This window comes from Aquila chrysaetos, chromosome 19 (genome assembly GCF_900496995.4).
Source record: "Aquila chrysaetos chrysaetos chromosome 19, bAquChr1.4, whole genome shotgun sequence".
Taxonomy (NCBI): domain Eukaryota; kingdom Metazoa; phylum Chordata; class Aves; order Accipitriformes; family Accipitridae; genus Aquila; species Aquila chrysaetos.
Window position 1 is genome coordinate 27,747,087 of NC_044022.1, and position 27,322 is coordinate 27,774,408.

Genomic DNA, 27,322 nt, shown 5'->3' on the forward strand with positions numbered 1-27,322 from the left:
ACCCCATGGCACATCCCCGCTCCGGTCTGCCACGGCCCCTGGTCCGGCAGAGCCAGATGACGGCTCTGCCACCCCAGCACACCCAGCGTGGCTGGAGACATGGCTGTCTGCAGCCCTGGTGTCCCGGTGGGCCAGTGAGTGCCCTGGGGAGCCCCATGTTGCCAGGATGCACCCGGTGCTGGCGGAATTACACAGCTGAATCCTGCAGAGGGACCGTGCTCGGTGCTGTGGCTGGGCTGCAGCACCCACTGAGTGCTGGAGGACAGGTGCAGGACCCTCACCGGCACCCGCAGTGCAGGATGCACAGACTCAGCTCCATGCTGACCCACCGCTGGCTTTGGCCCCAGCCACGCGGCACCACCAGGCTCATCACCACAGCCAAGCCTGGCACCGGCACCGGACACGCCTGGGGGTGAGCAGGGCATGGCTGCCCACCATGGGGACCGGAGTGGGAGCACGTGGCGGGGACACCCCTCGGTGCCACAGGATCTGCGTGTGTGGAGCACCCTATGCCATGGCGAGGGGCTGGCTGAGCCGAGGAGCTGCCGGCAGCAGGGCCATGGTGCAGGGCTGGGGGGGGGCCAGGGGCCAGCATGGCTGGGTGGGGGGACGCAGCCAGCCGGGGATGGGGCAGCCCTGAGGTCCCTCTGCCTCCCCCGGCAGCACCGCCACCCCCCGGAGCTGGACCCTGGACCCCTCTGGAGATTGGTACTACTGGTGGATCAGCATCATGGCGCTGCCCGTCTTCTACAACTGGATTGTCCTCATCTGCAGGTGCCTGGGAGGGCACAGGGCAGGTGCTGCTGCCGAAGACCCCCGGCACCTGAGTTGGGGTGGGGGCACGGGGCGTCCTGGCACTCGTCGGCACCATCCGAGCCCCAGTGACGCTGCCTGCACCGCCAGGTCCTGCTTCCCCGACCTGCAGGAGCAGCACATGGTGCTGTGGCTAAGCCTGGACTACCTCTGCGACGTGCTCTACCTGCTGGACATCGCCGTGCGCCTCCACACCGGTCGGTGCCTGCGCCCCGGCGTGCCCCAGCCCCCCACCCCAGCCCCACCGCCTGCCCCACGCCTGCTCCACACCTGGCTGCAATTGCACATGCAAATGCACACTCACCTGTGTGCACAGACGTGTTTGTGTGCACTCACAGCTATGTGCAAACAGCCATGCATCACGTGCACATGCATGTGCATGCCCATGTGTACATGAACGCACACACACGTATGCAGCCATCCACACCTCAGGCCATCGGGTGCACACACACGCACACACACACACCCCCCCCACACCCGCCCCGGGCACAGCCATCTCCCCATCAGCCAGCCCAGCACGGGGGGGGTGGGCCTGAGTGGGTGCTCTGTGGTCCCAGCACCCACCGCTGAGACCCTCAGCCCCACGGGCAGCCCAGGCAGCACAGGGGACCCCCAGCAATGTCCCACAGGACACCTGTCCTGGGGTCCCTGCCAGGAGAACCATGCCCAGGGACCCCTCTGTGCCCTGCGGTGGGCACCCACCTGGTCTTCCACCACTAACCTCCTCCCAGCACAGGGAAACCCTGGGCACCCCGAGCCCATCACCCCTCACTTCAGCTCCCCCCGCTTGATGGGAGACCCCCCAGTGCCAGGATGCCCCCACCAAGGAGCCCCGGTAGTGATCCGGGTCCTGACCCGCTGCCACCCCCAGGCTTCCTGGAGGATGGCATCCTGGTGCGGGACCGTGGCCGTATCCGGCAGCGCTACCTGAGCTCCCCGTCCTTCCCCTGGGACCTGGTCGCGGTGCTGCCCACCGACCTGCTCTACCTGCGCCTGGGGCCGGGGGTGCCAGCGGTGCGCGCCAACCGCTGCCTGCGGGCGCCGCGGCTCTTCGAGGCCTTCGACCGCCGGGAGACACGCACGGCCCACCCCAACGCCTTCCGCATCGCCAAGCTGATGCTTTACGTCTTCATCACCATCCACTGGCACAGCTGCCTCTACTTCGCCCTCTCATCCTGGCTGGGGCTGGGCACGGATGCCTGGGTCTGCCCCAACGCCAGCCGCCCTGGCTTCGCCCACCCGCTGCGGCAGTACCTCCACAGCTTCTACTTCTCCACCCTCATCCTCGCCACTGTGGGCGACACACCGGAGCCCCGGCGCGAGGAGGAGTTCCTCTTCATCACCGCCGGCTTCCTCCTGGCCGTGCTGGGCTTTGCCACCATCACGGGCAGCATCAGCTCCGTCATCTCCAACAGGAACGCAGCCGATGCCGCCTTCTACCCTGACCCTGAGCCGGTGCGACGCTACCTGCGGGCGCAGGGCGTGGGCGGGCGGCTGTCGCAGCGGGTGGCTGACTGGCACCAGCACCTGCGGGCGCAGCAGAAGCTGCCGGCGGAGCGGTTGGTGCTGCGGCACCTGCCGCGGGGGCTACGGGCCGATGTGGCAGCCAGCGTCCACCTGCCGGCCCTGCGCCGCGTCGGCCTCTTCCAGAGCTGGGAGCATGGCGTGCTGCAGCAGCTGGTGCTGCGGCTGCAGCCCCAGGTCTTCGGCCCCGGTGAGTTTGTCTGCCGCAGGGGCGACGTGGGGCGTGAGATGTACTTCATCCGCGAGGGGCGGCTGGCCGTGGTGGCGGAGGACGGCGTCACGCAGCTCGCCATCCTGGGCGAGGGGCTCTACTTCGGAGAGATCAGCCTCATCAACATCAAAGGTGAGCCCCCTGCTGCACCCCACCGCAGCCCCCCAGCCCCCCCCGGCCTCACCGCAGCCCCCACCTCCCCAGGGAACACCTCGGGGAACCGGCGCACAGCCAACATCATGAGCATCGGCTACTCGGACCTCTTCTGCCTCTCCAAGGAGGACCTGGCAGAGGTGCTGGTCGAGTTCCCCAGCGCCCGGGCCATGATGGAGGCCAAGGGCCGCGAGCTCCTGCTGCGCATGGGCAAGCTGGACGTGCACGCCGAGGCGGTGGCAGCGGCAATGGCAGAGGAGGCCGAGCAGCGGGTGCAGGCACTGGAGACGGCCCTGGAGGGGCTGCAGACCCGGGCGGCCCGGCTGCTGGCCCAGCTGGAGTCCAGCGCCTTCAAGCTGGCGCTGCGTGTCGAGCGCCTCGAGTGCCGGCTCCGGCGGCGGCAGCCTGCCGGGGGAGCGGGTCCTGCCAGGGCAGAGGGTCCCACCATGGCGCAGAATCCCAGTGGGGTGCAGGGTCCCAGTGGGGTGCAGGGTCCCACCAGAGTGCAGGGTCGCAGCAGGGTGCAGGGTCCCACGATGCCGCAGGGTCCTGCCCGGGGACCAGATCCTGCTGGGGGATGGGGTCCCACTGTGGCACAGGGTGACAGTGGGGTGCAGGGTCCCCCCAGGATACAGGGTCCCCCCACGGCACGGGGTCCCCCCAGGGTGCGGGGTGCGGGGGTGACAGGCCCCCGGCGATGAGCGTTACCTGGGGGCAGCCTGTGGCCTGCCCGGGGCGGGGGGGGGGGACAGCAGCGACAACAGCTGCTGGGTGACGGGGACAACCATTGCTGGGTAACCGTGACAACCGTTGCTGGGAAACGACGAGTTGTTCAGGAACCAGGACAGCGCCGTAACGGGGACCGGGACCTGGACCGGGACCGGGACGGGGATGGGGCGGGACACGGAGGAGGGCAGCGGCAGGGGCAGGGGCGGGCGCCGGGCTGTGTCGGAGCGGGGGCGGCCCGGGGTGCCGGGGGGTCCCGGAAAAGCGGCGGCGGGAACCGGGCGGGGGCCCGGAGCGGGGCGGCCCGGGGTTGGGGGCGAGCCGGGCCCGGGCCGGGGGCAGCTTGGGTCCCCCAGCCCCGCCGTGCCGTCCCCAGGGGCACCCACAGCCAGCAGCCGCGGGCGCCCGCACCGCCGCCCGCTGACCGCCGCCACGGTGACAGCCGCCCGGTGACCCCCGCCGCCGCCCGGTGCCCCAGGAGCGCTCCGGGGCGCGGCCCTGCGGACGCCCCCGGCGACCACCGGGCGAGCCCCCCCCCCCCGAAGCCCCTGACCCCGCCCGGGGCCCCGCCGGCTCCGGCTGCAGCCCGGTCCCAGCGCCCCCGCGCCCCCCCTGCCCCGCTCCCGCTGTCCCCGGCGCCCACCGCTCTGCGCCCCCGCCAGCCCCGTCCCCCGCACACCCCCACCCCTCAAACTCCCCTGCCTCCCCCCACGTCCCGCCGCCGCCCCCCCCCCCGGGCTCCCCCGCCACCGCCCCCCGCCCCCGGCCCCGGCCCGCCCCGCGCCGGGCGCCGCCCCCGCTCACTCTCCCGGCGGCTCCGGAGCGGAGCGGAACGAAGCGGAGCCGAGCCGAGCCGAGCCTCCTCCCGGTGCCGCCGCCGGGGCGGGCGCGATGGGCGCGGGGCGGCTCTGACGGCGGCTCCGCCGGCGCCATGGACCCGCGGCGCCTCAACGAGTCGCTGCAGGAGCTGCTCTGCCGCCCCGGGAACGGCTCCGGCTCCGCCACCGGCACCGGCTCCGCCGGGAACGGCTCCGCCTGCGACCTCCTCCGCAGGGGCTTCCGCGGGCCCCCGGCGCCCAAAGGTGAGACCGGGAGGGGACGGGAGGGACCCCCCGCTGTCCCGCCGTGCACACCACCCGCCCGCCCCGGTTCGTCCCGCCGTGTCTCCCGGTGCACCCGCCTGCCCCACGCACCCCGGTGCCCCGCATCCGCCTGCCCGGTCCATCCCGGCGCACCCCACCCGCCTGCCCGGCGCACCCCGGTTCATCCCGCCGTGCGCCCCGATGCTCCCTGCCTGCGTGCACGGTGCAGCCCGCAGCACCCGCCGTGCCCCCCGTGCGTCCCCGTCCCGCCACACCTGGCCCGGCACCGCCAGCCGCTGTCCCCAGCCTCAGCCCCGGTCCCCAGTCCACCGGTCCCGGTGCCGGCTCCTGGGACAGCACGGCAGGCAGCAGAGCCAGCACGGCGGGGACTGCCCGGGGTCCAAGCTGGACTCGGCCCAGGGGGGCAGCGGGAAGGTGGAGGGCACCCCAGCAGGGGCACAGCCATTGCCCACCTGCCCCACCACTGGGGGCCGGGACCCCCGGCCCACTCCACCGTGCCCAGCCGGGGCTCCGCGGGCAGCAGGATGCGGTGCCAGCACCGGCTGTTGTCCGGCTCCCAGGGATGAACAGCTCCGGTCACGTCCTAGGGTGGCCAGGGGAGCGGGGGGCTTGGGCACCCGGCTCCCTCTGCGCCGGGAGGGCAGAGGCCCAGGGGCAGCCGCAGGCAGCCACGTCCTGCCAGCATGGCTGAGGGTCAGCCCTGGGGTACGGGCAGGACAGGGGCAGCACCGCAGGGTGCCCCGGCACTGGAACCCAGCCCGGGCGGCAGGATGTCCATGGAGCCGAGCTGGGGAGCAGCCGGGGCATCCCGGCCCCACGTCTGCTGTGGTCACATCCACATGGAGGGAACCCGGGTGCCCGGCTCCCAGCTCCCCACCGAGCCTGCTGGACACGGCTGGAGGTGGAGCCCAGGTGCCTGCACCGTGCTCGGCCACGCTGCCCGCCTGTGCCGGGATGCCTGTGGGCTGCCAGGGGGGACATCTCCTCGGCCACGCTGCCCTCCCCTGCCGGGGTGCCACCAGGGTGTCCGCATGGCAGCCCGTGACCCTGCCACCCGCAGACCTGGACCTGACAGTGCGTGTACTGCTGTACGCGCTGATCTTTGTGCTGAGCGTCTGCGGGAACGCCCTGGTCGTGGCTGTGCTGCTCCTGAACCGCCGCCTGCGCACCGTCACCAACTCCTTCCTGCTCTCCCTGGCGCTCAGCGACCTGATGCTGGCAGTCTGCTGCATGCCCTTCACGCTCATCCCCAACCTCATGGGCACCTTCATCTTCGGAGAGGCCGTCTGCAAGCTCATGGCCTACCTCATGGGTACGAGGGGGTGGCAGGCAGGGGCTGGGGGAGGGCTGAGCCCCGGCGTGCCACTCCACGCGCTGTGGACGCTGACCCTTGCTGCCCGCAGGCATCTCTGTCTCGGTCTCCACCTTCAGCCTGGTGGCCATCGCCATCGAGCGGTACAGTGCCATCTGCAACCCGCTGCAGTCCCGCGTCTGGCAGACGCGGTCGCACGCCTGCCGGGTCATCGCCAGCACCTGGTTCTTCTCAGCGCTGCTCATGTTGCCATACGCCGTCTACAGCACCACGCACGCCATGTCCACCCACGGCGCCCGCCCGCCCATCAGCCAGTGCACCCACAAGTGGCCCAGCGAGCATGTCCGGCAGGCCTGGTGAGTCAGCCCCAGGACCCCCATCCGCCCCCGGCACCCCGGCACAAGGCACGATGTGGTCCGGCCGCCAGCCCCGCTGCTGCGGCCGGGCTGGCGAGGGGCCACTGAGCGACTGGTGCCACATCTTCCAGGTATGTCCTGCTGCTCCTCATCCTCTTCTTCATCCCGGGCGTGGTGATGATCGTGGCTTATGGGCTCATCTCCCGCGAGCTCTACCGAGGCATCCGCTTCGAGCTGGACATCAAGGGGGAGGCTGCAGGTGAGGGGCCGGGCTGGCACGGGGCAGGGCTGGGGGCACCGCTCAGCCCTGCCCTCACCTTCCGCAGCAGAACGCCCCCATGGGAAGAGCCCCCTGCCCTGGGACGAGGGGGAGGGCTGAGCCCCCACCCCGGGTCCCCACAGCTGGGGGGTTCCCTGGGGACCCCTCCCTGCGCAGGGCCCTGTGCCACATCCCGTCCCGACATCCCGCTGTGTCCCAGTGGAGCATGCGCTCAGGGCCTCAGAGCAACGCAGGTCCGCGCGGTGCCACGGCCGTGACCGCATCCCCTCTGCCCCGCAGCTCAGCGCAACGGCGGCAGGGAGCCGGCACCCACCTGCGACGAGGGAGACGGCTGCTACCTGCAGCTCTCCCGGCCGGGCGGCGCGCTGGAGCTGCGGGCGCTGGGCACGGCGGGCGCGCAGCAGGACCGGGCGCGCATCAACAGCTCGGAGGCGAAGCTGGTGGCCAAGCGGCGCGTGATCCGCATGCTGGTGGTCATCGTGGCCATGTTCTTCCTCTGCTGGCTGCCCATCTTCACCGCCAACACGTGGCGTGCCTTCGCCCCGCAGGCGGCCCAGCGGGCGCTCTCGGGGACGCCCATCTCCTTCATCCACCTCCTCTCCTACACCTCCGCCTGCGCCAACCCCCTCATCTACTGCTTCATGAACCGCCGCTTCCGCAAAGCCTTCCTGGCCACCTGCGCCGGCTGCCGCCGTGCCTGCCCACGCCGCCCGCTCGAGGAGGAGGTGGCCAACGCCAATGCCTCGCTCTCCAAGTTCAGCTACACCACCGTCAGCAGCCTCGGACCCCTCTGAGCTGGCCGTCCTGGCCCCCGCTGCCCCCCGGGCTCTGCCTGCCCCCCCCCGCGTCCCCGCCTGCCCTGGCACCCTCCCTGTGTCCCCGGTGTGCCTGGCACAGCTCAGTGCACCCCCAGCCTCCGGGCCCCCCGTGCCCCCCCTCACCCGTCTGCTCCAGGGCCTCACCAGCCCCCACACAGCCCCAGGACCCCCAGCGCCACCCCCAGGGCCCCCCAGCTGCACACGCCACCGTGCCCAGGCTGGGCTGGGGCCACAGAGCCGGGGCAGGGGCTCCCTGGGCCGGTAGGGAGACCCTCAGGGCCGGACAGGCCAGGGGCGGGGGGGGGTCAAGGTGCCCTCAGCCCAGCCTGGGGTCTCCCCGCTCCACTCCTGGGCTCTGGCCACAATAAACTCACCCTGCGCCTGCCTGCGCCCGCCTGCGCCACTGCTTCCCACCGCACTTGGCCTGACCCGGCTCTGGGGGGTCCACGGGCCAGAGCTGTGAGGGACCAGGACTCCGCACCGCTCGGGGCACAGGGGGCCATGGGGCCGGGCCCCTCCGCTGTGGGAATGCCCGCACCCTGGGGCAGCAGCCGGTGCAACCAACAGGAGCGCTGGGTCAGTGCCCGGGGCTGGGGATGGCCGTGTCTGGGACAGCCCTGCCGGACTCTGCACCAGTGCCAGGACAGCGCGGCACCGGTGGGGAACAGCATGACACCAGGTCCTGCCGGATCTCCCAAGCATAGTCCTGCTGCACCGCGCCCACCAGGACAGGACTCACACATGCGCCCACGCGCACACACACGTTGCTGCACACACCCTGGCACACATGCGTGCATGCACAAGCACATGCATGCACAAACAGAGCTGCAGCAAACACCTGCACAGACACATGTGTGCACACACACACACACACACAGAGTGGGAGAGACACATATGTACTGGAACACGCAGACAGACACAAACCCCCTGCACCCACAGGCATCTCTGCACGAGCAGTGGGTGCTCGGAGCCAACCATGGGTGTAGTGACGCCACACGGCCGGGTCAGCACCCCAAGGAGACTCCATCTCCCACAGTGCCCCAAGGAAATTCCATCTCCCACAGTGCCCCAGGAGACTCCATCTCCCACAGTGCCCAACGAAACTCCATCTCCCACTGTGCCCAAGGAGACTCCATCTCCCACAGTGTCCAACGAAACTCCATCTCCCACAGTGCCCCAAGGGATTCCATCTCCCACAATGCCCAAGGAGACTCCATCACCCACAGTGCCCAAGGAGACTCCATCTCCCACAATGCCCAATAAAACTCCATCTCCCACAGTGTCCCAAGGAAACTCCACCTCCCACAGCACCCCAAGGAAACTCCATCTCCCACAGTGCCCAAGGAGACTCCATCTCCCACAGTGCCCAATGAAACTCCATCTCCCACTGTGCCCAAGGAGACTCCATCTCCCACAGTGCCCAACGAAACTCCATCTCCCACTGTGCCCAAGGAGACTCCATCTCCCACAGTGTCCAAGGAAACTCCATCTCCCACAGTGCCCCAAGGGATTCCATCTCCCACAATGCCCAAGGAGACTCCATCTCCCACAGTGCCCCAGGAGACTCCATCTCCCACAGTGCCCAAGGAGACTCCATCTCCCACTGTGCCCAAGGAGACTCCGTCTCCCACAATGCCCCAAGGAAACTCCGTCTCCCACAGTGCCCCAAGGGATCCCATCTCCCACAATGCCCAAGGAGACTCCATCTCCCACAGTGCCCAACGAGACTCCATCTCCCACAATGCCCAATGAAACTCCATCTCCCACTGTGCCCAAGGAGACTCCATCTCCCACAGTGCCCAACGAAACTCCATCTCCCACAGTGCCCAAGGAGACTCCATCTCCCACAGTGCCCAACGAAACTCCATCTCCCACTGTGCCCAAGGAGACTCCATCTCCCACAGTGCCCAACGAAACTCCATCTCCCACTGTGCCCAAGGAGACTCCATCTCCCACAGTGCCCAACGAAACTCCATCTCCCACAGTGTCCAAGGAAACTCCATCTCCCACAGTGCCCCAGGAGACTCCATCTCCCACAATTCCCCAGCGGACTCCATCTCCCATCATGCTCTTGGCGCCATTTAAAGGCACCGCCCTCGTCCTGCTCTCTCCCCCCCGGCCCGCGAACCGGCCCCGCCCTCGGCCCCGCCTCGCGGTCCAGGCCCCGCCCCCGGCGGCGGAGGCGTCTGTCGGCCATGGCGGCGCGGGCTCGGGGCCGCGGTCCGGCCCCCCCCGCTCTCGCTGCCGCTGGCCCTGGCGCTATCGCTGTCGCTGTCGCTGTCGCTGTCGCTGGGGTCGCCCCCTGCCGGGGCGGAGGCGCTCCTGGAGGCGGCGCCGCGCTGGGGCTGGCGGAACGTGTCGTGCCCGGTCTGTCACCTGCTCTTCGGGGCGCTGGACCTGGCGCTGCAGGTGGGGACGGGACCGGCGGCGGGACAGGGACCGGGACAGGGACGCGCGGAGCGGGGCCAGCGGCGTCCGGGAGAGGAACGGGGTCAGGAGAGGACGGGGACAGGAGGGGGACGGGGACCGGTCAGGGCGGTGACAAGGACGGGTCAGGGCGGTGACGGGGCCCGGGACAGGACGGGGCTGGCGGCGGGAGCTGAGTCGGGCCGGGACCTCGTGACGGGGCCGGGACAGGCTAGGGCATGTCGTGACTTGTGACGGGCACGGGACCGGGACGGGGATGGGCTGGGGCGGGACGGGCCAGCGGCTCCGCTCTGAGGGACGGGGACGGGCTGCAGATGGGCCACCGCGGGCTCCCACTTGCTTCCCCAAAAGGGGAACTGGACTGGGGCATGGCGGGGAACTGGGCAGCTGCGGGTGACCCTGGCCTCGGGGCTCCCGGCCGGCGGGCGAGGGGCAGCGACAACGGCAGGGCCGTCCCGGGGAGCCGGCCACAGCCCAGCCGGTCCCTGTCCCGCAGCTGGAGCCCAACGTGGCGCGCGTGGGGCGCGTGGCGGCCCGGCTGTGCCAGGACCTGCGGCTGGCGCGCCCCGAGATCTGCCGGCAGGCCGTGCAGCTCTTCCAGCGGGACGTGGTGTCGGCCTGGGCCCGCTCGGTGCTGCGTCCCGGCGAGGCCTGCGGGCTGCTGCTGGGCCGGCGCTGCGGCCACTGGGACATCTTCGGCGCCTGGAACGTCTCCCTTCCTGCCACCCCCAAGCCGCCGGTGCGGCCCCCGGTGCCCCCGCCACCCGGCGCCCCCACCGCTCGCCTCCTCTTCCTCACCGACCTGCACTGGGACCGCCACTACGTGCCAGGCAGCGAGGCCGCCTGCCCCGACCCGCTCTGCTGCCGCGGCGCCGTCCGCCCCGGTCCCGGCGGCGCCGGCTTCTGGGGCGAGTACGCCAAGTGTGACTTGCCGCTGCGCACCATCGAGGCGCTGCTGGCCCAGCTCCCCGGCGCTGCCCCCTTCGCCGCTGCGTACTGGACGGGCGACATCCCAGCACACGATGTCTGGCAGCAGAGCCGACAGGACCAGCTGCTGGCCCTGCGCACCGTCACCGGGCTGCTGCGCCGGCACCTGGGCTCCCTGCCCGTCTACCCGGCCGTGGGCAACCACGAGGCCACCCCCGTCAACGCCTTCCCCCCACCATACGTACGGGGCAACCAGTCCTCTGCCTGGCTGTACGATGCCATGGCCCAGGCCTGGCAGGACTGGCTGCCCCCCTCGGCGCTGGAGACCCTCCGGTGGGGGCGGCTGCTGGCTGGGCGGGCAAGGGGGGGCTCAGGGCTAGCAGGATTTCAGAGCTGGGAGGGCACAGAGCGGTCTCCATACTGGGGGGAGCAAGGGGGAGCCCCGGGCTAGGAGGGATTGGGGTGGGGGAACTTGGGGCTGGGAGGGTGCAGGTGTCTCGGGTTAGCAGGGGTGGAGGGGGTGTCTCTATACTGGGGGGTGCAAGGGAGAGCTTGTGGCTGGTAGGGGTGCAAGGGGATGCTTGTGGCTGGTAGGGGTGCAGGGCACTTTGGGTGGGCAGGGGCAAGGGGGGCTCCAGCACAGGGTGGGTGTGGGGGGTGTTGGTCAGGCAGGCAGAGGGGAGGGGGGTGCTGGGGTGGGCAGGGAGCTGGGGGGCCCAGGGCAGGCACAGGGGCCATGGTGAGGGGCGGTGTGGTGGAGCAGGGGGGCAGGCAGTGCTCACACCGCCCCCCCCCCGCCCCATGCCTGCAGGGCTGCTGGTTTCTACACGGTGCAGGTCTGGCCTGGGCTGCGCCTCGTCTCCCTCAACATGAACTTCTGCTCCCAGGCCAACTTCTGGCTCCTCATCAACTCCACCGACCCCGCGGGGCAGCTGCAGTGGCTGGTGGGGGTCCTGGCAGCCGCCGAGCAGGCAGGGGAGAAGGTGAGGGCAGTGTAGCGGGGGTGCTGTCCCTGCACACAGGGGCTCTCGGGCACCCCCCAGCCCGCCCCCGTCCTCCCCTCCCTCCTAGGTGCACATCATCGGGCACATCCCCCCGGCCCACTGCCTTCGCAGCTGGAGCTGGAACTACTACCGCATCGTCAGCAGGTCAGCCCTGTGGCCTCCCCCACGCTGCCCGGCCCACGGCGGATTCAGCGGTGGCATGGGAGGGGATGGGGGGGGACGGGGGGGGGGAGACGGTGTCATGCCAGAGTGTCTGGGGTCGGGAGCCCAAAGCTGCCCGTGCCAGGCAGGGCTGCACCGGAGCCAGGGCAACGGCCGGGCAGGAGCCAGCACCGACGGGCACAGCCTGGACAAGCGGTGTCAGCTGAGCCCGGGGTGGCGGGGGGGGGGCTGCGGGTCATGGGACAGGCTGCACTGCACCAGCTGCCGGGCAGCACGGCAGGGACGGGACTGGCTGCACCATGTCTGCTGCCGGGCAGCACAGCAGGGCCAGGGCAGAGGTCTGGGCACTGGCAGCCCTCACGCCCTGGCCCGGTGCAGGTTTGAGGGCACCATCGCGGCTCAGTTCTTTGGGCACACGCATGTGGATGAGTTCGAGATGTTCTACGATGAGGAGACGCTGACGCGCCCCGTCTCCGTCGCCTTTGTGGCCCCCAGCGTCACCACCTACATCAACCTCAACCCCGGTGCGCCCTGACCCCCCACCCCACCACTGCCCACCCCTCCAGCCACGGTGCTGCCACCCACCCCTGACTGTGCCCACCCTGACCGCAGGCTACCGCGTGTACGAGGTGGATGGTGCCTATCCCAGCAGCTCCCATGCCGTGCTGGACCACGAGACCTTCATCCTCAACCTCACTGAGGCCAATGCGCCGGGGGCAGAGCCGCGCTGGCAGCGCCTCTACCGCGCCCGTGAGGCCTACGGGCTGCCCAGCGCCTTCCCAGCCGACTGGGACCGGCTCATCCGCCGCTTCCAGGATGATGAGCGCCTCTTCCAGCGCTTCTGGTTCCTCTTCCACAAGGGCCACCCGCCCCGCGAGCCCTGCCTGGCCGCCTGCAAGGCAGCACTGCTCTGCGCCCTCCGCACCGGCCGCTCCGCCGACCCCGGCCTCTGCCAGCCCCTGCGCCCGGCGCTGCCCTTCCCACGCATCCAGGCACTCTGGCAGCAGCGGCGGCTCTGCTGAGGGCAGCGGGATCAGCCAGGACAGGCAGGGGCTGAGGCAGGTCCCTGCCCGTCCCCAAGCTCCCGCTGGCTGCCGCCACCACCCGCGGCACAATAAAGGTGTGATGGACCCAGTGGCTCCTGCCCAAGGCCCCGCGGGATGCGCTGGGGAGCAGGCGGTCCCACTGCTCCTCCTCATCCTCCTCCGGGCGGGTGCCGCAGGGAAGGGGCCAGGCCGGGCTGGTGGAATGGGTTTATTAATTATTTAGTACAACACAGATCTTCGTTACGGCAGGAGTGGTGGCTCCGGAGCCGGCAGCCCCAGGGAGCCCCACGCCGCAGGTTAGACCACATGCATCGGGGCAGGACGGGCCCCGCATCCCCACCATGCCGGCGCCGTCGTCCCCGCGGGGCCGAGGGGGGCTCGCCCCGCCATGTGGGGCAGGACCCACGACCCACAGGCACGGCCGGAGGGGCCAGAGCCACGGCAGGGCATAGCACTTGGCGTGCACCCCCGGCGCAGGCGCGTGCCCCGCAGCCCCTCACACACAGGGACGCTCGCACACACGCATGCCCGACCCCCCGGCGCAGGCTCGCCCTCCCGCCGGCGCCCTGTGCATCCCCGGCACTGCCGCCCCATCCGTCCTGTCCCCCCCGTCCTGTCCCGGGGGCGGCAGGTAGGGAGGGGGTCTCGGTCACTCCCCCCCATCCCGGCTCACGGCGTCTGGGCCCCCAGGCGCTTGGGCTTCAGGCTGCCCAGCAGGGTCTGCACGCCCCTGCGGACGGAGGAGCCCACCCGGCGGGCCACTGAGTCGGCGGGCGGCGCGGGCAGGCAGGAGCTGGAGGCCTGGGGCCGGGCGTCCAGGCACTTCTGGTAGCGCAGCTGGGGAGAGCGGGGTCAGCGGCGGGGCCGGGGAGGGGGCTGCGGGGACGGGGAGGGGGCCGGGGCAAAGGACACTCACCATGCAGGCGGCCTGCAGTGCCTCACTCAGCCCCGCGGCGTTAGGCTCGCACCAGACCATGTGGCAGCAGAAGGCGCCCGGGGCGCTGGCCATGATGAAGGCGAAGGAGCGCACGTCCCGACCCACCCCCATGAAGGACAGGAACCGCACGCGGCACTCGCACAGCACCGCCTCCGTCTGCGGGCACGCGATCAGAGGTCACCACCGCGCCGCCGGGATGGGGACGGCAACAGGGCACCGCGGGGCCGGACCCACCTGCTCGTGGGTGATGGTGAGGGTGGCGGGTGCCACGTTGACCACGATGGGGGTCCAGTGCTCCTTGCTGCCAGTGGCCAGCGCCGCCTCCAGTGCCGCGTTGATGACATCCATGCCTGGGGACGGACGGTGGGGCTCAGGGGCGTGCAGGAGGGGGGCCGGGGCACCCACCCCACAGCAGCTCCACGGGGTGCGAGTGCCACCCCCACTCACCCACGGGCTTAGCGACGGGCACGCAGCCCAGGTAGCACACCGGGAACTTCTGCACCACCTCGCTCTTGGGCGCCGGGAACTCCACTGCGGCACAGGGCAGGGTCGGCCTCGCACCAACACCGCTGCACCGTGTCACCCAACACCCGGCCCTCCACCGCCGCTGCACCCCACCCCAGCCATTCCCCAACAGCCATCCCCGTCCCACAACTACCCCCCCCCCCCCCGCCCAGCTATGCAGCCCCCAGCACACACCAGCCCCCCCCCGCCGTACCCTGGAAGGGGATTTCCACCAGCCTGGAGGGGTCCATGGAGAGGCCATTAGCCAGCGCCCGGGCGCTTCGCCGCTCCACCATGATCTGGGGAGAGCATGGGGGCACCGGCCCCCGCCAGCCATCACACCACAGCCCCTGGCCCTTGTTCCCCACATGGGGCCACTGCACCCCACAGCGACCCACCAGCCGGCTGCTGCCTGGGGACACTGGGGTGGGGAGGGTCTCACCCAGGAACAGACCTCAGAGCTGGCTGGGGAGGACTGAGGGGGGCTCACCTGGGAGCAGACCTCGTGCAGGCTGGTGGCGATGTTCTTGGCGGGGCTCTCGCAGCGGAAGACATGGCACTTGAGCATCTGTGTCAGCTGGTCCCGGGCCACATAGGCGAAGTCCCTGCACGGAGGGGCTGCACTCAGGACCCACCCCCCGCGGCCACACCAGCCGCCCTGAGCTCCCCACTGCACCACCCTGGGTGCCTCCACCACCAGCCCAGCGAGGGATGGGACTGGGAGGACTAGTGCAGGGCTGGGCTGCCGTACCTCTCCCTGCGTCCCCGGCCAGCGCAGCAGGAGAGAGCCAGAGAGCAGAGTTAGGGGGGCCAGGACACACACATCCCCCCTGGACCCTGCCACATGAGTCCCCCCACACCTGCATGGGGCTGTGCCTCACCTGTGAGATCCCTCCCCACCTCAGCACCCCTGGGGGCTCAGCTGTGGGACCCTGCAACACCCCCGCACCATGGGTGCACGGGACCCCACAGCCCCATACCCCACATGCACCCGGATCCCACACAGCCCCACACCCCCCCCCCCAGCACAGGACCCCCACAGCCCCATGCCCCGGATCCACACACCCTGCAGGCACTGGACATCCCCACCCTGTCCCCAGGACCTGTGGGAGGGGATGCGCCCCACACCCCACCCCCCGTGTGCACAGACCCCATGTCGTGCCCGCGCCCGCCTGCACCGCACTCACCATGTGGCCCCATCCCGCACAGCCCCTGCAGGGTCCCATGCAGCCCCCCCCCCCCACCCCGTGGGCACGGATCCACCCTCACCCCCAACCTGCGCGCCTGGCACATCCCCGGGGGACCCCCCACGCCCCCCACCTGCCGCTGTCACGCCCCACACCCCAGACGCGGATGCTGGCCACGGGCTGCGCATGCAGCAGGGCCTGATCCTGCGGGTCCATCAGCTTCAGCGTCTGATTCTCCAGCAGCAGCAGCATCGCCCGGCCCTGGGGGAAGCAGCGTCAGGGGGGGTCCCGGGAGCCACGCTGGTGGCTGCCGGCGAGGGCGGCGTGTGGGGCAGGGGGGCACTCACCTCCCCCCAAGCGCCGGGGGGGCCGCGCTGGTGCAGGGAGAGCTGGCGGATGCAGTTGTTGACAGCGATGCTGCTCCGGCCTGGTGCCAGCTCGTCCTCGCTCATCTCCACCCAGCCCAGCGAGCGCACGGCAAAGCGCTGCGGGGACAGCGTGGGGCAGGCATGGCATGGGGACCCCAGCTGCCCGCCTGCCCCCACGTGCCCCCCAATCCTTGGGGCAGGGCAGACCCCGCAGCGGGGGCACCGCACACGCCGGACCCGGCTGAGCCCCCTCCCGTGGCGGTGATGGCACTGTGGCAGCACCGAGCTGCAACCCTGGGGTGGGGGTCCCAGCCGCCCCCTGGCAGCGGGGCAGACCCCGGTGGGGGCAGCGATGGTGAGGAAGGGGCCAGCCGAGCCAGTGGGAGCCCCACGGCGTGGGGGGGGTCTGGGCTGGGCACCAGGCCTACCTTGGAGCCTGGCTTGTCCTCCTCGGCCAGGGCCGCGCTGCAAGAGCGAAGGGGCTGTCACCGGCTGCTGCCCCCTGGGCACCGGTGCGGAGACCCCAGCCCCCCACCCCATGCACAGGGCCCAGCTCCTGCCCCATGCCACCCCCACACCACCCCCTCCCGCTGCCCATCCCTTGGGGTCCCACCTCCCTGCAGGCCCCACACCCCTCAAGCCCCCTCCACGCACCCCACGCTCGGCGAGGCCAGGCCCGGTGATGGCGGCTCCTCATCCTGAGCTCCTGGCTCATCATCCGCCTCCTCCGCCGCGGGGTCCTGGGGAGGGAGGGGGGGGCTGGCAGGGGCCAGGCACCGTGGGGTGCTGCACCCCCCAGCTGCCCACCGCCCCCTCTCACCTTCCAGAAATCTCCCTCGCCAAAGCGCTCAGCCGGGGCGAAGCCCGTCCAGGCGAGCTGTGGGGAGAGCAGGTCCGGCTCAGGGCACGCACCATGGGGCAGCCCCACGGCCCCAAGCCCCGGGGGTCCCCACGGTCGCAACTCACCGGTGGTTCCTCGGAGGGGGTGTTGCCGGGGGAGCCGGGGGCCGAGCCACGGGCCAGCCCCGAGGGGGGCTCCCACTGCGTGGTGCCGGTGGGGATGTGCCAGTAGTAGGTGCCCGAGGTGTCCTGCACCCGCATCCATCCCGCAGGCAGGTCCGAGTCCGTCTCGAAGGAGTTGCGGGTCCAGAAGGAGTCTGGGGGAGAAGCAAGGGCCGGTCACGGCCGGGTGCCACGGGGACAGGCCCTTCCAGGCAGCCCCGGCACGGCATGGCCCCCACGCTCAGTCCCACGGAGCCCCCCTGCCCCCCTGGACCAGGCACCCACCCCGGTGCCCAGTGAGGTGGGCACCCCCCCCAGGGAGGGCTCCGGGCCCCCCACTGCCGTGAGGATGGGCGCCTGTGCCCAGGCAGGGCCCAGGGCCCCCCACTGCAGTAAGAAGGGGGGTCCCACGTTGCCACGAGGACGGGGGGGGGGCCCCAGCCAGGCCCCACAGGGAGGGGGGGGGCCACCAGGCCCAGCAAGACACAGCCCTGCAGCCAGTCAGGGTGCCAGACACCCCCCCCCGTCGAGGGACCCCGCAGTCACTCGTGGCCCCGCAGAGCCCCCAGGCCAGACCCCATGGCCGGGCGGTGCCGCAGCCCCCCGCGCCCCCACCCGGCCCCCGCCGCGGCCCTACCTGGGCGCGTGTCCAGCAGGACGATGGCCACGAAGTAGTCCGTGCTGCACATGGTGCCACCGCCCCATGCCGGGGGTCGTGCCGGCTGCCGGCCAGAGCGCAGCCTGGAGCCCCCGCGGCCCCGGCCGTGGGGCGCCGTGGGGCCTGTCCCGCCGCAGCCCCCCCGCACCCGCGGCCCCACCACCCGCCGTGGGGCCCGGAACCCCCCCCCGCCGGCCCGGCCCGGCACCGCCCCACCCGCAGCCCTCTTCCCACGGCGGGCCCCGCGGCAGCCTTGGCCCCACGGCAGGCTGTGGGGCAGCCCGCTCCCGGTCCGTGTCCCGGTCCCAGTCCCCATCCCTGTCCCCATCCCGGTCCCCGCGGCAGCGCTCACCTGCGGCCGGGCTGGACCAGGCGTTTCCCCGGCAACCGCTGACGGCAGCACCGGGATGCGCCAGCGGGACCGGGATGCGCGGAGGGGGGGGGGGGGGGGCGGGGACGGGCACGGGGAGGGGACGCAGGGATGGGGACGCAGGGACGGGGGGGGGACGCAGGGACAGCAGGAGCAGAGGGATGGGGACACAGAGAGTGCAGGGGACAGCACAGCACAGGCTGCAGGGGGCAGCCAGGGTGTGGGGGCACACAGGACAGGGAGGTGACGCTGCCAGGCGTGCGGACAGGGAGCTGGGGACATGGGGGGATCTGCAGCCTGGGGAGGGCACATGGAGGTGCTGGGGGGCACAGAGGGGCTGGGGGGGCTGGCAGGGCCACACCCCCAGAGAGGGGCTGGGGGTGATGGCACAGCAGGGCCAGCGCCATGGGGCACAGTGGGGACTATGCCGCCAGCAATGGCGCAGGGGGGCACGGCCAGGGAAGGGTGCTGGGGGGTACAACGCGGGCAGGGGGGCACACAGTGGGGTGCCATGGAGCCAAGAGGGGCTGGGGGGCCAGGACCAGCACCCAGCAGGGACAGGGGGAGCACAGGCAGCGATGGTGAGGAGGCCTGGGGGCAGCAGTGGACACAGCCAGGACAGGGGGAGGAAGATGTGGGGCCAACTGGACCTGGCTGGGCACAGCGGGATGGGGACAGGCAGGGGAGAGGCAGGCAGGGGCTGCCGTGGGGCAGGCAAGGGGCCACCACAGGGTCGTCAGAGGAAGTCATGGGGCAGCCATGGGGGAATCAGGGCAGCCATGGGGCAGGCAGGAGCAGCTGTGGGTCAGCTAGGGACCGCTGTGGGACAGGCAGAGCAGGCAGGGGACACCACAGGGTGGTCAGGAGAAGCCGTGGGGGAATCAGGGGCAGGCGCAGGACAGTCAGGCACAGCTGTGGGGCAGGTGGGGGCCACAGTGGGACAGGCAGGGACAGCCACCAGGCAGGCGGGAGCAGTCACAGGTCAGGCAGGGGCCGCTGTGCGGCAGGCGGGGGCTGCCCTGGGGTAGTCACAGGCCACCGCGGGGCAGTCTGGGCAGTCAGAGGTCACCGCGGGGCAGCCGTGGGGCCGCCGTGGGGCCAGTGCCCGCGGGTGCCCACCTGCGTCGTCGGGGGAGCTGCCGGCAGGGCTGCCCTGGCTGAGCGTGGCCCAGCTGGAGTCCTCGTCGCTGGCGGTGCCGCTGCGCACCCCAAAGAGCAGGCTGGCGCTGCGGCCGTGCTCGCGGGGCGCCCGCTCCCCACTCTGCTCCGACTCGGCCGTCATGGGGTCGCTCTGCACCGGCGTGGAGTCCCCGTCCCCTTCCTCCTCGTCCTCCTCCTCCTCGTCCTCCTCCTCCTCATCCTCCTCGGTGCCCCGCAGGTCGATGAGCAGGGGCAGGGCCCCCCCCGCCGGCATTGCGGGCGTTGCGGGCCGAGACCTCCAGCTCCTCAGGGGGGGGGCCCAGCTCGTTGCGGTTCTGGTCCCGCTCGGCTGCCCGGCGCAGCTGGTTCTGCCCGTCCTTCACCCACTTGGCATTGGCCGGCTCCTCGCCGGCCGGGGCGGGCGGCACCCCCCCGCCCTGCAGCTCCGTGCTGCCATAGAGGCGGGGGCCCTGGGGGGAGCCGGGGGGGCCCTTGGGGCGCAGCAGCTGTCCGGGCTCGGAGGGGCCCTGCAGCCCCAGGCTCAGCCCCAGGCGGCTGTTGTCGTTGGCCAGGTCGCTCCGCTTGCTCAGGGATCCCGACATCGCTGGGGCCGGGACGGGGGGCGCACACAGGGGGTGAGGCGGCACGGGGCGGCACAAGGGGGGGCGGCGGGTGCCCCCCCGGTCGAGCCCCCGCCCGACCCTCACCTGCGCCTGGCGGGCGGCTCCTACAGCCCCCGGGGCACCTCCGCGTCCATGGGGCCTGCGGGCGGGGGGCAGCGGGGCAGCCGCGGCCACGGCGGGGCAGCCGCGGCCACGGCGCCCCCCCCGCGGCCCCGGGGTACCGTCCCCCCCCCCGCAGCCAGGCCCCGGCCTCCCCGGGAGGAGACCCCCACGGCGGACCCCGCACCCACGGGAACCCCCCCCCTCCTACCGTCCGGCCCCAGGACCCTCACCCCGGGTCTGGTGGGGGGCGGTCTCCACGGCGCCCCCCCCCGCCAAGCCCTCCCTCCCCAGCCCGCCCCCGGGCCCCTCCCCCCAGCCCCCCGGCTGCCCCCAAACCCGGCCGGGCCCGGCCAGGCCGCCCCCCCTCCGCAGCGCAGAGCGAGAGCGGGGCCGGGGCTGGTCAGCTCCGTCCCCCGGTCCCGGTCCCGGTCCCGGTCCCACCGGTTCCCCCGAGACCCGCCCCCCCGGCCCAGGGGACACCGGCCCCGTCGCGGCCCGGCCGGTACCTGCGGCGGCTCCGCGGGCGGGGGGCGGGGGGGCTCCGCTTCCGCTTCCGCTTCCGAGGGCGGGGCGGGGCCAGAACCCCCACCCCCACCCGCACCGGCACCGGCACCCTCACGGAACGGAACGGAACGGTACGGTACGGTACGGCGTGGTACGCCACTGCACCGGCACCGGCACCGGCACCAGTACAGCACGGCACTGACACCGGCACCGTCAGGGATCGGTCCACACGGCGCAGCACGGGATGGAGCGGGACGCGGTCCGGGAAGGACCCGGACAGCAGGCACGGCACGGCGTGTCACGGCACGGCACAGCACGGCACGGTACGGCACAGTACAGCATGCTACGGCACGGTACGGTATGGTACGGCACAGTTCGGTACAGCATGGTACTGTATGGCACGGCACAGCACGGCACGGTACAGGACAGCAGGGAGCACGGTGGAGCAGGACAGCACGGCACGGCTCAGAAGGGCGCGGTATGTAACAGTACGGCACGGTGTGTCACGGCACAGCACAGCACAGCATGGCACAGACAATGGGGAGCAGCCCGGATCAGCACCTGACAGTGCGGAGCAGCATGGCACAGCCCTGCACGGCACCATCCCATCTGGCACGGCACAGCGTGGCACAGCATGGCACGGCATGGCACGGCACAGCACAGCACCAAGGGGCAGCGTACCACCCAGAAGGATGCAGCACGGCACAGCTTGGCACGCCTGGAGCAGCACAGAGCAGGACGGCGCCGAGTGGGGGGACAGGGTGCGGTGCAGGGACACACGATCTGTCATGGCACAGTAACACACGGTGCAGTACAGTAATGCACAGTAGATCATGGTCTAACATACGGTATGGTAACATGTGGCACAGAATGGCACAGAACAGCACGTACCGGCACGGCACTGGACAGGACACAAGTGCGCAGCACGGCCTCAAACAGCACCGGTGGCAGAGCCAGGCATGGGGCCGCGGCAGGGGGCACAGAAGGGATTGGTACAGCACAGCACAGGGGGCACACAGGGCACTGGTACAGCACAGCGTGGCACGGGGGACACACAGGGCACTGGTACAGCACGGCACAGAGGGGCACTGCAGGAGCAGGGTGTGCTGGGAGGGAACCGCAGCGTCAGTCACAGACCGGTGATGCTGGCAGCACCACCAGGGTCCCTCTGGTCCAGCCCGGCTCCCCTGGAGCCGGCGGCCCAGGATGATGTCCAGCCCCTGAGGACGGCGACCCCACCATTGCCCTGGGCAGCCCGTGCCTGTGTCACCCCCACAGTGACGAGTGTCTCCTAGTGCTCAGTAGGACCCCCCCGTGTGCCAGTCTGCACCCCTGGCCCTGGCACTGCCACAAAGAGCCCGGATCCTCCTGCCCCCCCGCAGGTGCTGCTGCCCACAGATGGGACCCCCCCCAGCTGACTCCTCTCCAGCCGGGCAGCCCCGGCCTCCCCCGGCCCCATGGACGCTCCAGCCCCCGCAGCCTCCTACGGCCCTGGCCGGGCTCTGCCCGGCATGTCCCTGTCTCGTACTGGGGAGCCCAGCACTGGACCCAGTGCTCTGGGGTGCCCTCCCCAGCGCCGGGCAGGACAGCGCGGCACGGCACAGCACAGGGCTGTGGTGTGGCAGGGCACGGCTCGGCCCAGTACACCAGCATGGCTCAGCACAGCATGGCTCCAGGAAGGATGGGACGGCATGGAGTGGTGCAGTGTGGCACAGGGCAGGTGGTGTGGGCCAATACAGTGTGGCACGGTATGGTGCGGCACAGTGTGGTGCAGGACACACGGTGGGGTAAAACACAGCATGGCACAGCATGGCACAGAGCAACAGGACAGGGTGCCGTGTGGGACAGCACGGCAGGGCACAGGACAGCACTTTGTGGTATGGCATGGTATGGCATGGCATGGCATGGCATGACAGTGCCATGAGGCACGGCACAGCACAGTGCACTGTGGCACGTTACAGGACGACACGTTTCAGTCAGCACAGTATGGTGTGGCTCAGCACCGGGCGGTGCTGTGTGGCACAGCACAGCATGGTACAACCCACTTCAGCCCGGTACAGCCTGGCACAGCCATGGACTGCCCCCCCATACCACATCCCCTGGGAGTCACCTACCAGGACACCCCCGCAAGACCTGAGGACCTGCACCCACCAGGTCCTGCCCCACTGCCCCTGCCACAGCCAGCCGAGGTGGCACGGGCACAGGGACAGGGACAGTGCCATGCTGCCCTGTGGCCACTGCAACCTGCCTGCACCGGCCCCGCCGCCCCCCCCCAGCACCCCCAGAGAGAGCAGGGGGATCTCAGGGTCTCCCTGGCTTTTATTGCATCCCAGCCACAGACATGCCAGGGCCAGCAGAGCCCCAGGACTGGCAGCACCATGGGGGCCCAGGCGGTGGCACCAGCCCCGGTCACTGGGGGCAGTGGAAGAAGTGGGTGGCGATACTCTGGGAGGGCAGCTCTTTGGCCCCCAGCAGCTGGGCCACACTGTGGTACTGATGGTAGCTGGGGCCGTGGAAGAGGAAGACGCCGTCGTTGGTGCACATGGCGCCGTCCACGTGGTCGTGGGGCAGTGGCACCGGCTCGCCTGCCTGCCGCGGCGTCTGCGTCAGGTTCACCAGCCGAATGTGGTCCCCTGTCGGCACAGCACCCGTCAGCCCCACGCCTGACCCAGCAGAGACCCCGGCACCAGAGGGTCCCAGCGCACCGGCCGCCTACCTGTGATGAGGTAGAGGTTGGCAGAGTGGGGGCAGGTGAAGGCAGCGTCGGCGCTGGAGACCCCCAACTCGTCCTGCAGGGCCCGCGGGTAACCCAGCACCCGCCGGTAGCCCTGCCCCGAGAGGAAGATGGAGACCTGGGAGCCCTGGAGAGAGCAGATGGTGTGGGCCACGGGTGGGCAGGGACGGGGACGGGGACGGGAGAGGGATCAGGCAGGTACAGGATGGCTGGGGATGGGCAGAGACAGGCAGGGCCACGGGGCTGCCTGCAGGCTGGGGCAGGCTTGAGGACGGGTTTTAGGGGGTGCCTGGGGGCTGTGGGCGGGGGTGGAGGGCCTGGAGGTGCATCCCATGGGGGGCTGGGGGCAAGGGCAGCGCGGTCCTGGGGGCCACTGCCATATGCTGTGCCTCCACGTCCCCAGGCTGCCCTGGGGCGGGGGGGGGGTGACTTCCTCGAGATGCCCTGGTCCCGGGGGTGACGTCCCCCAGCAAGCCGCGGTGCCAGGATCGAGGTGCCTGAGCTGCCCCATCTCAGGCATAGGCCTGGGAGGGGGGGGTCTTGCCAGTGGGGCAGCGAGCTGGGGATGGGGGCAGGACCCACAGGGGATGGGAATGGGGACAGGGCAGCCCCACGGGGCCAGACCTGTATCAGGTAAGTGCGTCCATCCCAGGCGAAGGCGGCATCCACCTCTCCCTCCAGTCCCGGCCACGTCTGTCCCAGGGGCCAGGCGTGGTGCCCGTCCCGCAGCGAGTCCAGGCGGAAGGACAGACCCCCTGCGGGATGTGTCAGCAGCCCTGCCCCACAGCACAGCCCCACGGCACGGCCGCAACCGCAGCCCACCACCACCACCACAGCCCCGCAGCACAGCCAGCCCCACGCTCCGTGGCCCCACAGAGGACCACCGTCCTCCGCCCCGCAGCCCCCGCCACACAGCCCCCAGCGCTGCCACTGTCCCGGCTGACCCTAGCCCCCCCACCGCCCCTCACCGCGGAAGGCGTAGATGCGTCCGGTGTCGTCGGAGAGGAGGGCCTGGAAGGGCATCTCGCTGCAGCGGTCACCGGCAGCCCCCCACGAGGCGTTCCAGTGCCCTGCAGGCAGCAGCAGCGCTGGCAGCGGGGACGGGGCACTGCGGGCAGGGGCCGGACCCCAGGGTCCGGGGACCCTCTGCTGCTGTGGGGCTCAGGGCCCCGTGGGAGGGGGGTCCCCAGGGGGTGGCCGGACACTCACCTCGGCCCGGGCAGGGTATGAAGTAGTCGCGGAGATCACGGGGGTAGCTGGGGGGCACCTCGCCGGTGAGGGGGTTGAAGCGCTGGAAGTGGGTCCCCCGCAGGCAGTAGTACCGCTCCAGCCAGCGCAGGGCGGCGTCGCAGGGGCCCAGCCCCGGCCACGAGCGTGGCTTCGTCACCCGCAGCGCCAGGTCGAAGGCGTACACCGTGTCTCCTGCGTGCGGCAACGGTACCGCCGGCGCGGTTTGGCACAGCAAGGCTGCCAGCACCCGAGCCCCACACCACACCACACCCCGCCCCTGCAGCCCCTCCACGCCCCACAGCAGCCCCTCTGCCTCCCACCACTGTTGCCCCACGGCTGCCCCTCTGGACCCCACGGCGGCCCCCTGGCCGTCACCCTCCTGCCCCCCCGCCTGACCCTGGCCCCCGCTTACCCTTGAAGAAGAGGATGGTCTTGCCCCCGCACTCCTCGGGGTGGCACTCCACAGCGGCGTCCAGCCCCCCAGGGACCCCTGGGAACTCGTCCCCTATGCGCCGGGGGAAGCCGGGCTGCAGCTGCCCCCCGAAGTAGGCCCACACCTGCTCGCCCTGCAAGCACCCCACGGGCTGAGACCCATGGGCACCACCCTGGGGACCCCCGTGGGGCCAGACCCGGGGGGAGACCCCCAGGACAGGAGCCCCCCCCCCCCCCCCAGGACAAGAACCCCCCCCCCCAGACCCGACCCACTGCCCAGGACCCCCAGGCTCATCCCTCCCAGCAGCCCCAAGAACACCCTCCATGGGCCAGCCCCATGGACACACTCGGGGGTCTGGGCAGAGGGGGAGACCCCCACCCGCAAGCAGCCTGCCTGGCCCCGCCATGGTGGCGTGTGGGGCCACCCAGCCCTGGACTCCAACCCACTGCCCCCCCCAACCTGCTGCCCCCAGCCCGCTGCCCTCTGCCCACTACCCGCCACCTGCTGCCCCCAACCCACTGCCCTCTGCCCCGCACCCGTGGCCGTGCCTGGAAGAGGTAGAGGCTCTGGTGCTCCTGGGGGTGCTGCCAGCCGTATAGGCGCAGTGCCGCGTCGATGGGGCCCCCCACTTCGGGCCAGGATGCGGCCAGGGGGCGGGCATGGAGCCGGAACCCCCCATGGGAGCTCTCCCAGACCTCCTCGCCTGGGCAGGGACAGTGGTAGCCTCACGGCAGGCAGTGGAGGGGGCTCACGGCGCTGCCTCACACTCTGCTCCCACAGCCCCTGGCCCCAGGGTGCCCCACAGCCCCCCCCCCCCCACCCCTCATTGTCCCCCAGAGCCCCATCTGCACCCCACTCCACATTTATCCAGACCTCCCCCCCGACACACCCCCCCCCTGCGATCTGGTCCTGTGGACCCCATCTTCCCCCCAACACCTTCCCATCTCCCCCAGACACACCCCCATCCTATTCCCCCCCCCAACCTGCCAGTGCCAGGCTCATTGTCCGTCATTTCCCACAGACCCACCAGGACCCATGTCCCCCCCCCCAGTTCCCCCAGCCCCACAAACTCCATTCCCTTGCCCCCCCTATATCCCATTTCTCCCCAGCCCCCATCTCCCACCATTTGCCCCACACCTCCTTTTCCTCCAATGCCCCATGCCCCCCCCAGCCCCAAACCCCCCCCCACCCCGTGACCCCCAGCCCCACCTCTGAAGAAGAGCATGGTGCCATTCTCGCTAAGTGTGGTGGCGTCGAATCTGCCCTCATCCGCGCAGAGCTGGGCCAAGTCTGGGGGGGGGGGGTCAGAATGGTGCAACCCCCCCCCAGAGACAGACACACCCCCCCTCCCCATACCACAGCCCCTGCCATGCCCCACACACCCCTCTGTGCCCCACATGCAACTCTGGCCTCCTCCCCCCCCCAATCCCATGGGCTCTCACCAGTGTCGTTGCTGGGGGGCTCAGCCCCATGGGGGTGCCCTCCTCCAGCTGCCTCCGTTTTGCTCTGGGTCCTGGGGACAGGCAGCACCGTGGGCTCACAGCACAGCCCCCCCCCCCCCCAAACAGCCATGTACGTGCCCCACAAGGGCATGCAGCCCCTTGCCCCACACCCCATACAGCCCTCTGCAGCCCCCTGCCCCAATACGCCCCCTACCCCACTCCCCCAGCTGCTCCACATACACTCTCCCCCCCCCCCCCCAGCTCCCTGCCCCGCACCCCTCCCCCAGCACCCCACAAGCCCCCTGGTCCCCAGCACCCCACTCACAGGGGGTGGGCACATGCCAGGGCCAGGGCCCAGGCCAGGCAGAGGACAGCAGTGGGGACCCCCATGGCGTATGGTGTGCCTGGGGCTTCTGCCACCCCCGGCCCTATATTGGGGCAGGAGGGGCTGTTGCACAACCTGCCCTGCCCCATTGCTCAACCCGGCCCGCCCCACGCAACCTTCGACCATGTGGGGGGGGACATGACAGTGCAGGGGGGCCCCCCTGTCATCACCTCCCAACGCAGCAGGGGCAGCACAGGGAGCCACAGTGGGGGTTTGGGGGGGGGGGGAACGGGGATGGGGCTCACACCCCACTGGGTGTGACGGCAGGTCCTCAGCCCCCGACGTGGCAGAGATGGGGATGGGGGTGAGGGTCTGACTCCAGTGGGGCTCAGACCCTCACAGGGCTCAGCCCCCGACATGGGGTTCAGCCCTCAGCAGGGCTCAGCCTCCAACATGGCAGGGCTGGGGAGGGGGCTTAAGACCCTGGTGGGGCTCAGACCCCGAGGTGACAGGGGTGAGGGTCCAACTGCGACGGTGCCCAGACCCTGACAGGGGTCAGCTCCTGACACGGTGGGTTTGGGCAGGGGGGGGTTCAGCCCCCAGTGGGACTCAGCGCAGCAGGGACAGGGGTGAGGGTCTGACTCCAACAGGACCCAGACCCTCTTGGGGCTCAGACCCCAACGCAGCAGAGCTGGGGAAGGGGGTTTAGATCCCAGCAGGGCTCAGCCCCCCATGCAGTGGGTCTGGGGAGGGGGCTCCCCCTCCAGCAGGGTGCCCAGGAGCCAGGGGTGCAGCAGGCAGGGGCTGGCACCATCCCAGCCCCTTCCCAGCAGCCCCCTGCCAGCCCGGTGCTGGGAAGGGCCTTGGCCCCACTGTGCCTGTTTGCTCTGGCCACCAGCCG

General features: G+C 71.4%; 5 protein-coding genes across 6 annotated transcripts; 3 read left to right on the forward strand and 2 right to left on the reverse strand.

Moving 5' to 3' along the window:
* Window positions 1–99: 99 nt before the first annotated feature.
* On the forward strand, window positions 100–3,438 carry CNGA4 (cyclic nucleotide gated channel subunit alpha 4). The gene is made up of 5 exons (XM_041118594.1): window positions 100–134; window positions 664–774; window positions 904–1,010; window positions 1,685–2,680; window positions 2,753–3,438. The coding sequence occupies exons 1-5, from the start codon at window positions 100–102 to the stop codon at window positions 3,400–3,402; spliced, it is 1,899 nt and encodes a 632-aa protein (XP_040974528.1). The 3' UTR covers window positions 3,403–3,438.
* A 780-nt stretch (window positions 3,439–4,218) lies between these two features.
* Window positions 4,219–7,682, forward strand: CCKBR (cholecystokinin B receptor). The gene is made up of 5 exons (XM_030042743.1): window positions 4,219–4,509; window positions 5,591–5,842; window positions 5,934–6,198; window positions 6,330–6,457; window positions 6,758–7,682. Exons 1-5 carry the CDS (start codon window positions 4,359–4,361, stop codon window positions 7,270–7,272), a joined length of 1,311 nt encoding a protein of 436 aa, XP_029898603.1. The 5' UTR covers window positions 4,219–4,358; the 3' UTR covers window positions 7,273–7,682.
* A 1,301-nt stretch (window positions 7,683–8,983) lies between these two features.
* SMPD1 (sphingomyelin phosphodiesterase 1) lies at window positions 8,984–12,950 on the forward strand. Its single transcript, XM_030042460.2, has 7 exons — window positions 8,984–9,282; window positions 9,384–9,705; window positions 10,220–10,983; window positions 11,462–11,633; window positions 11,722–11,798; window positions 12,195–12,340; window positions 12,429–12,950. The coding sequence occupies exons 1-7, from the start codon at window positions 8,984–8,986 to the stop codon at window positions 12,836–12,838; spliced, it is 2,190 nt and encodes a 729-aa protein (XP_029898320.1). The 3' UTR covers window positions 12,839–12,950.
* A 107-nt stretch (window positions 12,951–13,057) lies between these two features.
* On the reverse strand, window positions 13,058–20,327 carry APBB1 (amyloid beta precursor protein binding family B member 1). The gene is given in 16 exon segments (XM_030042740.2): window positions 13,058–13,699; window positions 13,779–13,955; window positions 14,034–14,149; window positions 14,247–14,330; window positions 14,518–14,602; window positions 14,794–14,908; window positions 15,055–15,060; window positions 15,624–15,751; window positions 15,838–15,975; window positions 16,287–16,323; window positions 16,513–16,598; window positions 16,679–16,735; window positions 16,825–17,015; window positions 19,008–19,281; window positions 19,283–19,790; window positions 20,260–20,327. Coding segments are annotated over 15 exon segments (2,010 nt in total). The 5' UTR covers window positions 19,631–19,790; window positions 20,260–20,327; the 3' UTR covers window positions 13,058–13,531.
* Window positions 20,328–22,558: 2,231 nt separating this feature from the next.
* Window positions 22,559–26,524, reverse strand: HPX (hemopexin). Of its 2 annotated transcripts, none has more exons than XM_030042742.2 (10): window positions 26,422–26,524; window positions 26,097–26,167; window positions 25,864–25,944; window positions 25,203–25,357; window positions 24,634–24,787; window positions 24,201–24,413; window positions 23,960–24,061; window positions 23,616–23,746; window positions 22,974–23,118; window positions 22,559–22,890 (listed from the first exon to the last, which is right to left on the reverse strand). In XM_030042742.2, exons 1-10 carry the CDS (start codon window positions 26,484–26,486, stop codon window positions 22,667–22,669), a joined length of 1,341 nt encoding a protein of 446 aa, XP_029898602.1. In that variant the 5' UTR covers window positions 26,487–26,524; the 3' UTR covers window positions 22,559–22,666. The 2 variants fall into 2 exon arrangements, with proteins under 2 accessions (XP_029898602.1, XP_029898601.1); XM_030042741.2 differs by having other exon boundaries at window positions 25,191–25,357.
* Window positions 26,525–27,322: the final 798 nt, after the last annotated feature.

What these genes read in the sequence shown, in the direction of transcription:
- CNGA4 (XM_041118594.1), top strand. Translation starts at nt 100, where the DNA reads ATGGCTGTCTGCAGCCCTGGTGTCCCGGTGGGCCA. An exon ending in CCTGGTGTCCCGGTGGGCCA is followed by an intron (nt 135 to 663) that starts GTGAGTGCCCTG and finishes CTCCCCCGGCAG; the next exon opens with CACCGCCACCCCCCGGAGCT. An exon ending in CAGCCTCATCAACATCAAAG is followed by an intron (nt 2,681 to 2,752) that starts GTGAGCCCCCTG and finishes CCACCTCCCCAG; the next exon opens with GGAACACCTCGGGGAACCGG.
- CCKBR (XM_030042743.1), top strand. Translation starts at nt 4,359, where the DNA reads ATGGACCCGCGGCGCCTCAACGAGTCGCTGCAGGAGCTGCTCTGCCGC. An exon ending in GCTCATGGCCTACCTCATGG is followed by an intron (nt 5,843 to 5,933) that starts GTACGAGGGGGT and finishes TGCTGCCCGCAG; the next exon opens with GCATCTCTGTCTCGGTCTCC. An exon ending in CATCAAGGGGGAGGCTGCAG is followed by an intron (nt 6,458 to 6,757) that starts GTGAGGGGCCGG and finishes TCTGCCCCGCAG; the next exon opens with CTCAGCGCAACGGCGGCAGG.
- SMPD1 (XM_030042460.2), top strand. Translation starts at nt 8,984, where the DNA reads ATGCCCAAGGAGACTCCATCTCCCACAGTGCCCAACGAGACTCCATCT. An exon ending in CGCTGGACCTGGCGCTGCAG is followed by an intron (nt 9,706 to 10,219) that starts GTGGGGACGGGA and finishes CCTGTCCCGCAG; the next exon opens with CTGGAGCCCAACGTGGCGCG. An exon ending in CCGAGCAGGCAGGGGAGAAG is followed by an intron (nt 11,634 to 11,721) that starts GTGAGGGCAGTG and finishes CCTCCCTCCTAG; the next exon opens with GTGCACATCATCGGGCACAT.
- HPX (XM_030042741.2), bottom strand. Translation starts at nt 26,486, where the DNA reads ATGGGGGTCCCCACTGCTGTCCTCTGCCTGGCCTGGGCCCTGGCCCTG. An exon ending in CTGGCATGTGCCCACCCCCT is followed by an intron (nt 26,168 to 26,421) that starts GTGAGTGGGGTG and finishes GCCTGTCCCCAG; the next exon opens with GACCCAGAGCAAAACGGAGG. An exon ending in CAACCTCTACCTCATCACAG is followed by an intron (nt 22,891 to 22,973) that starts GTAGGCGGCCGG and finishes CTGTGCCGACAG; the next exon opens with GGGACCACATTCGGCTGGTG.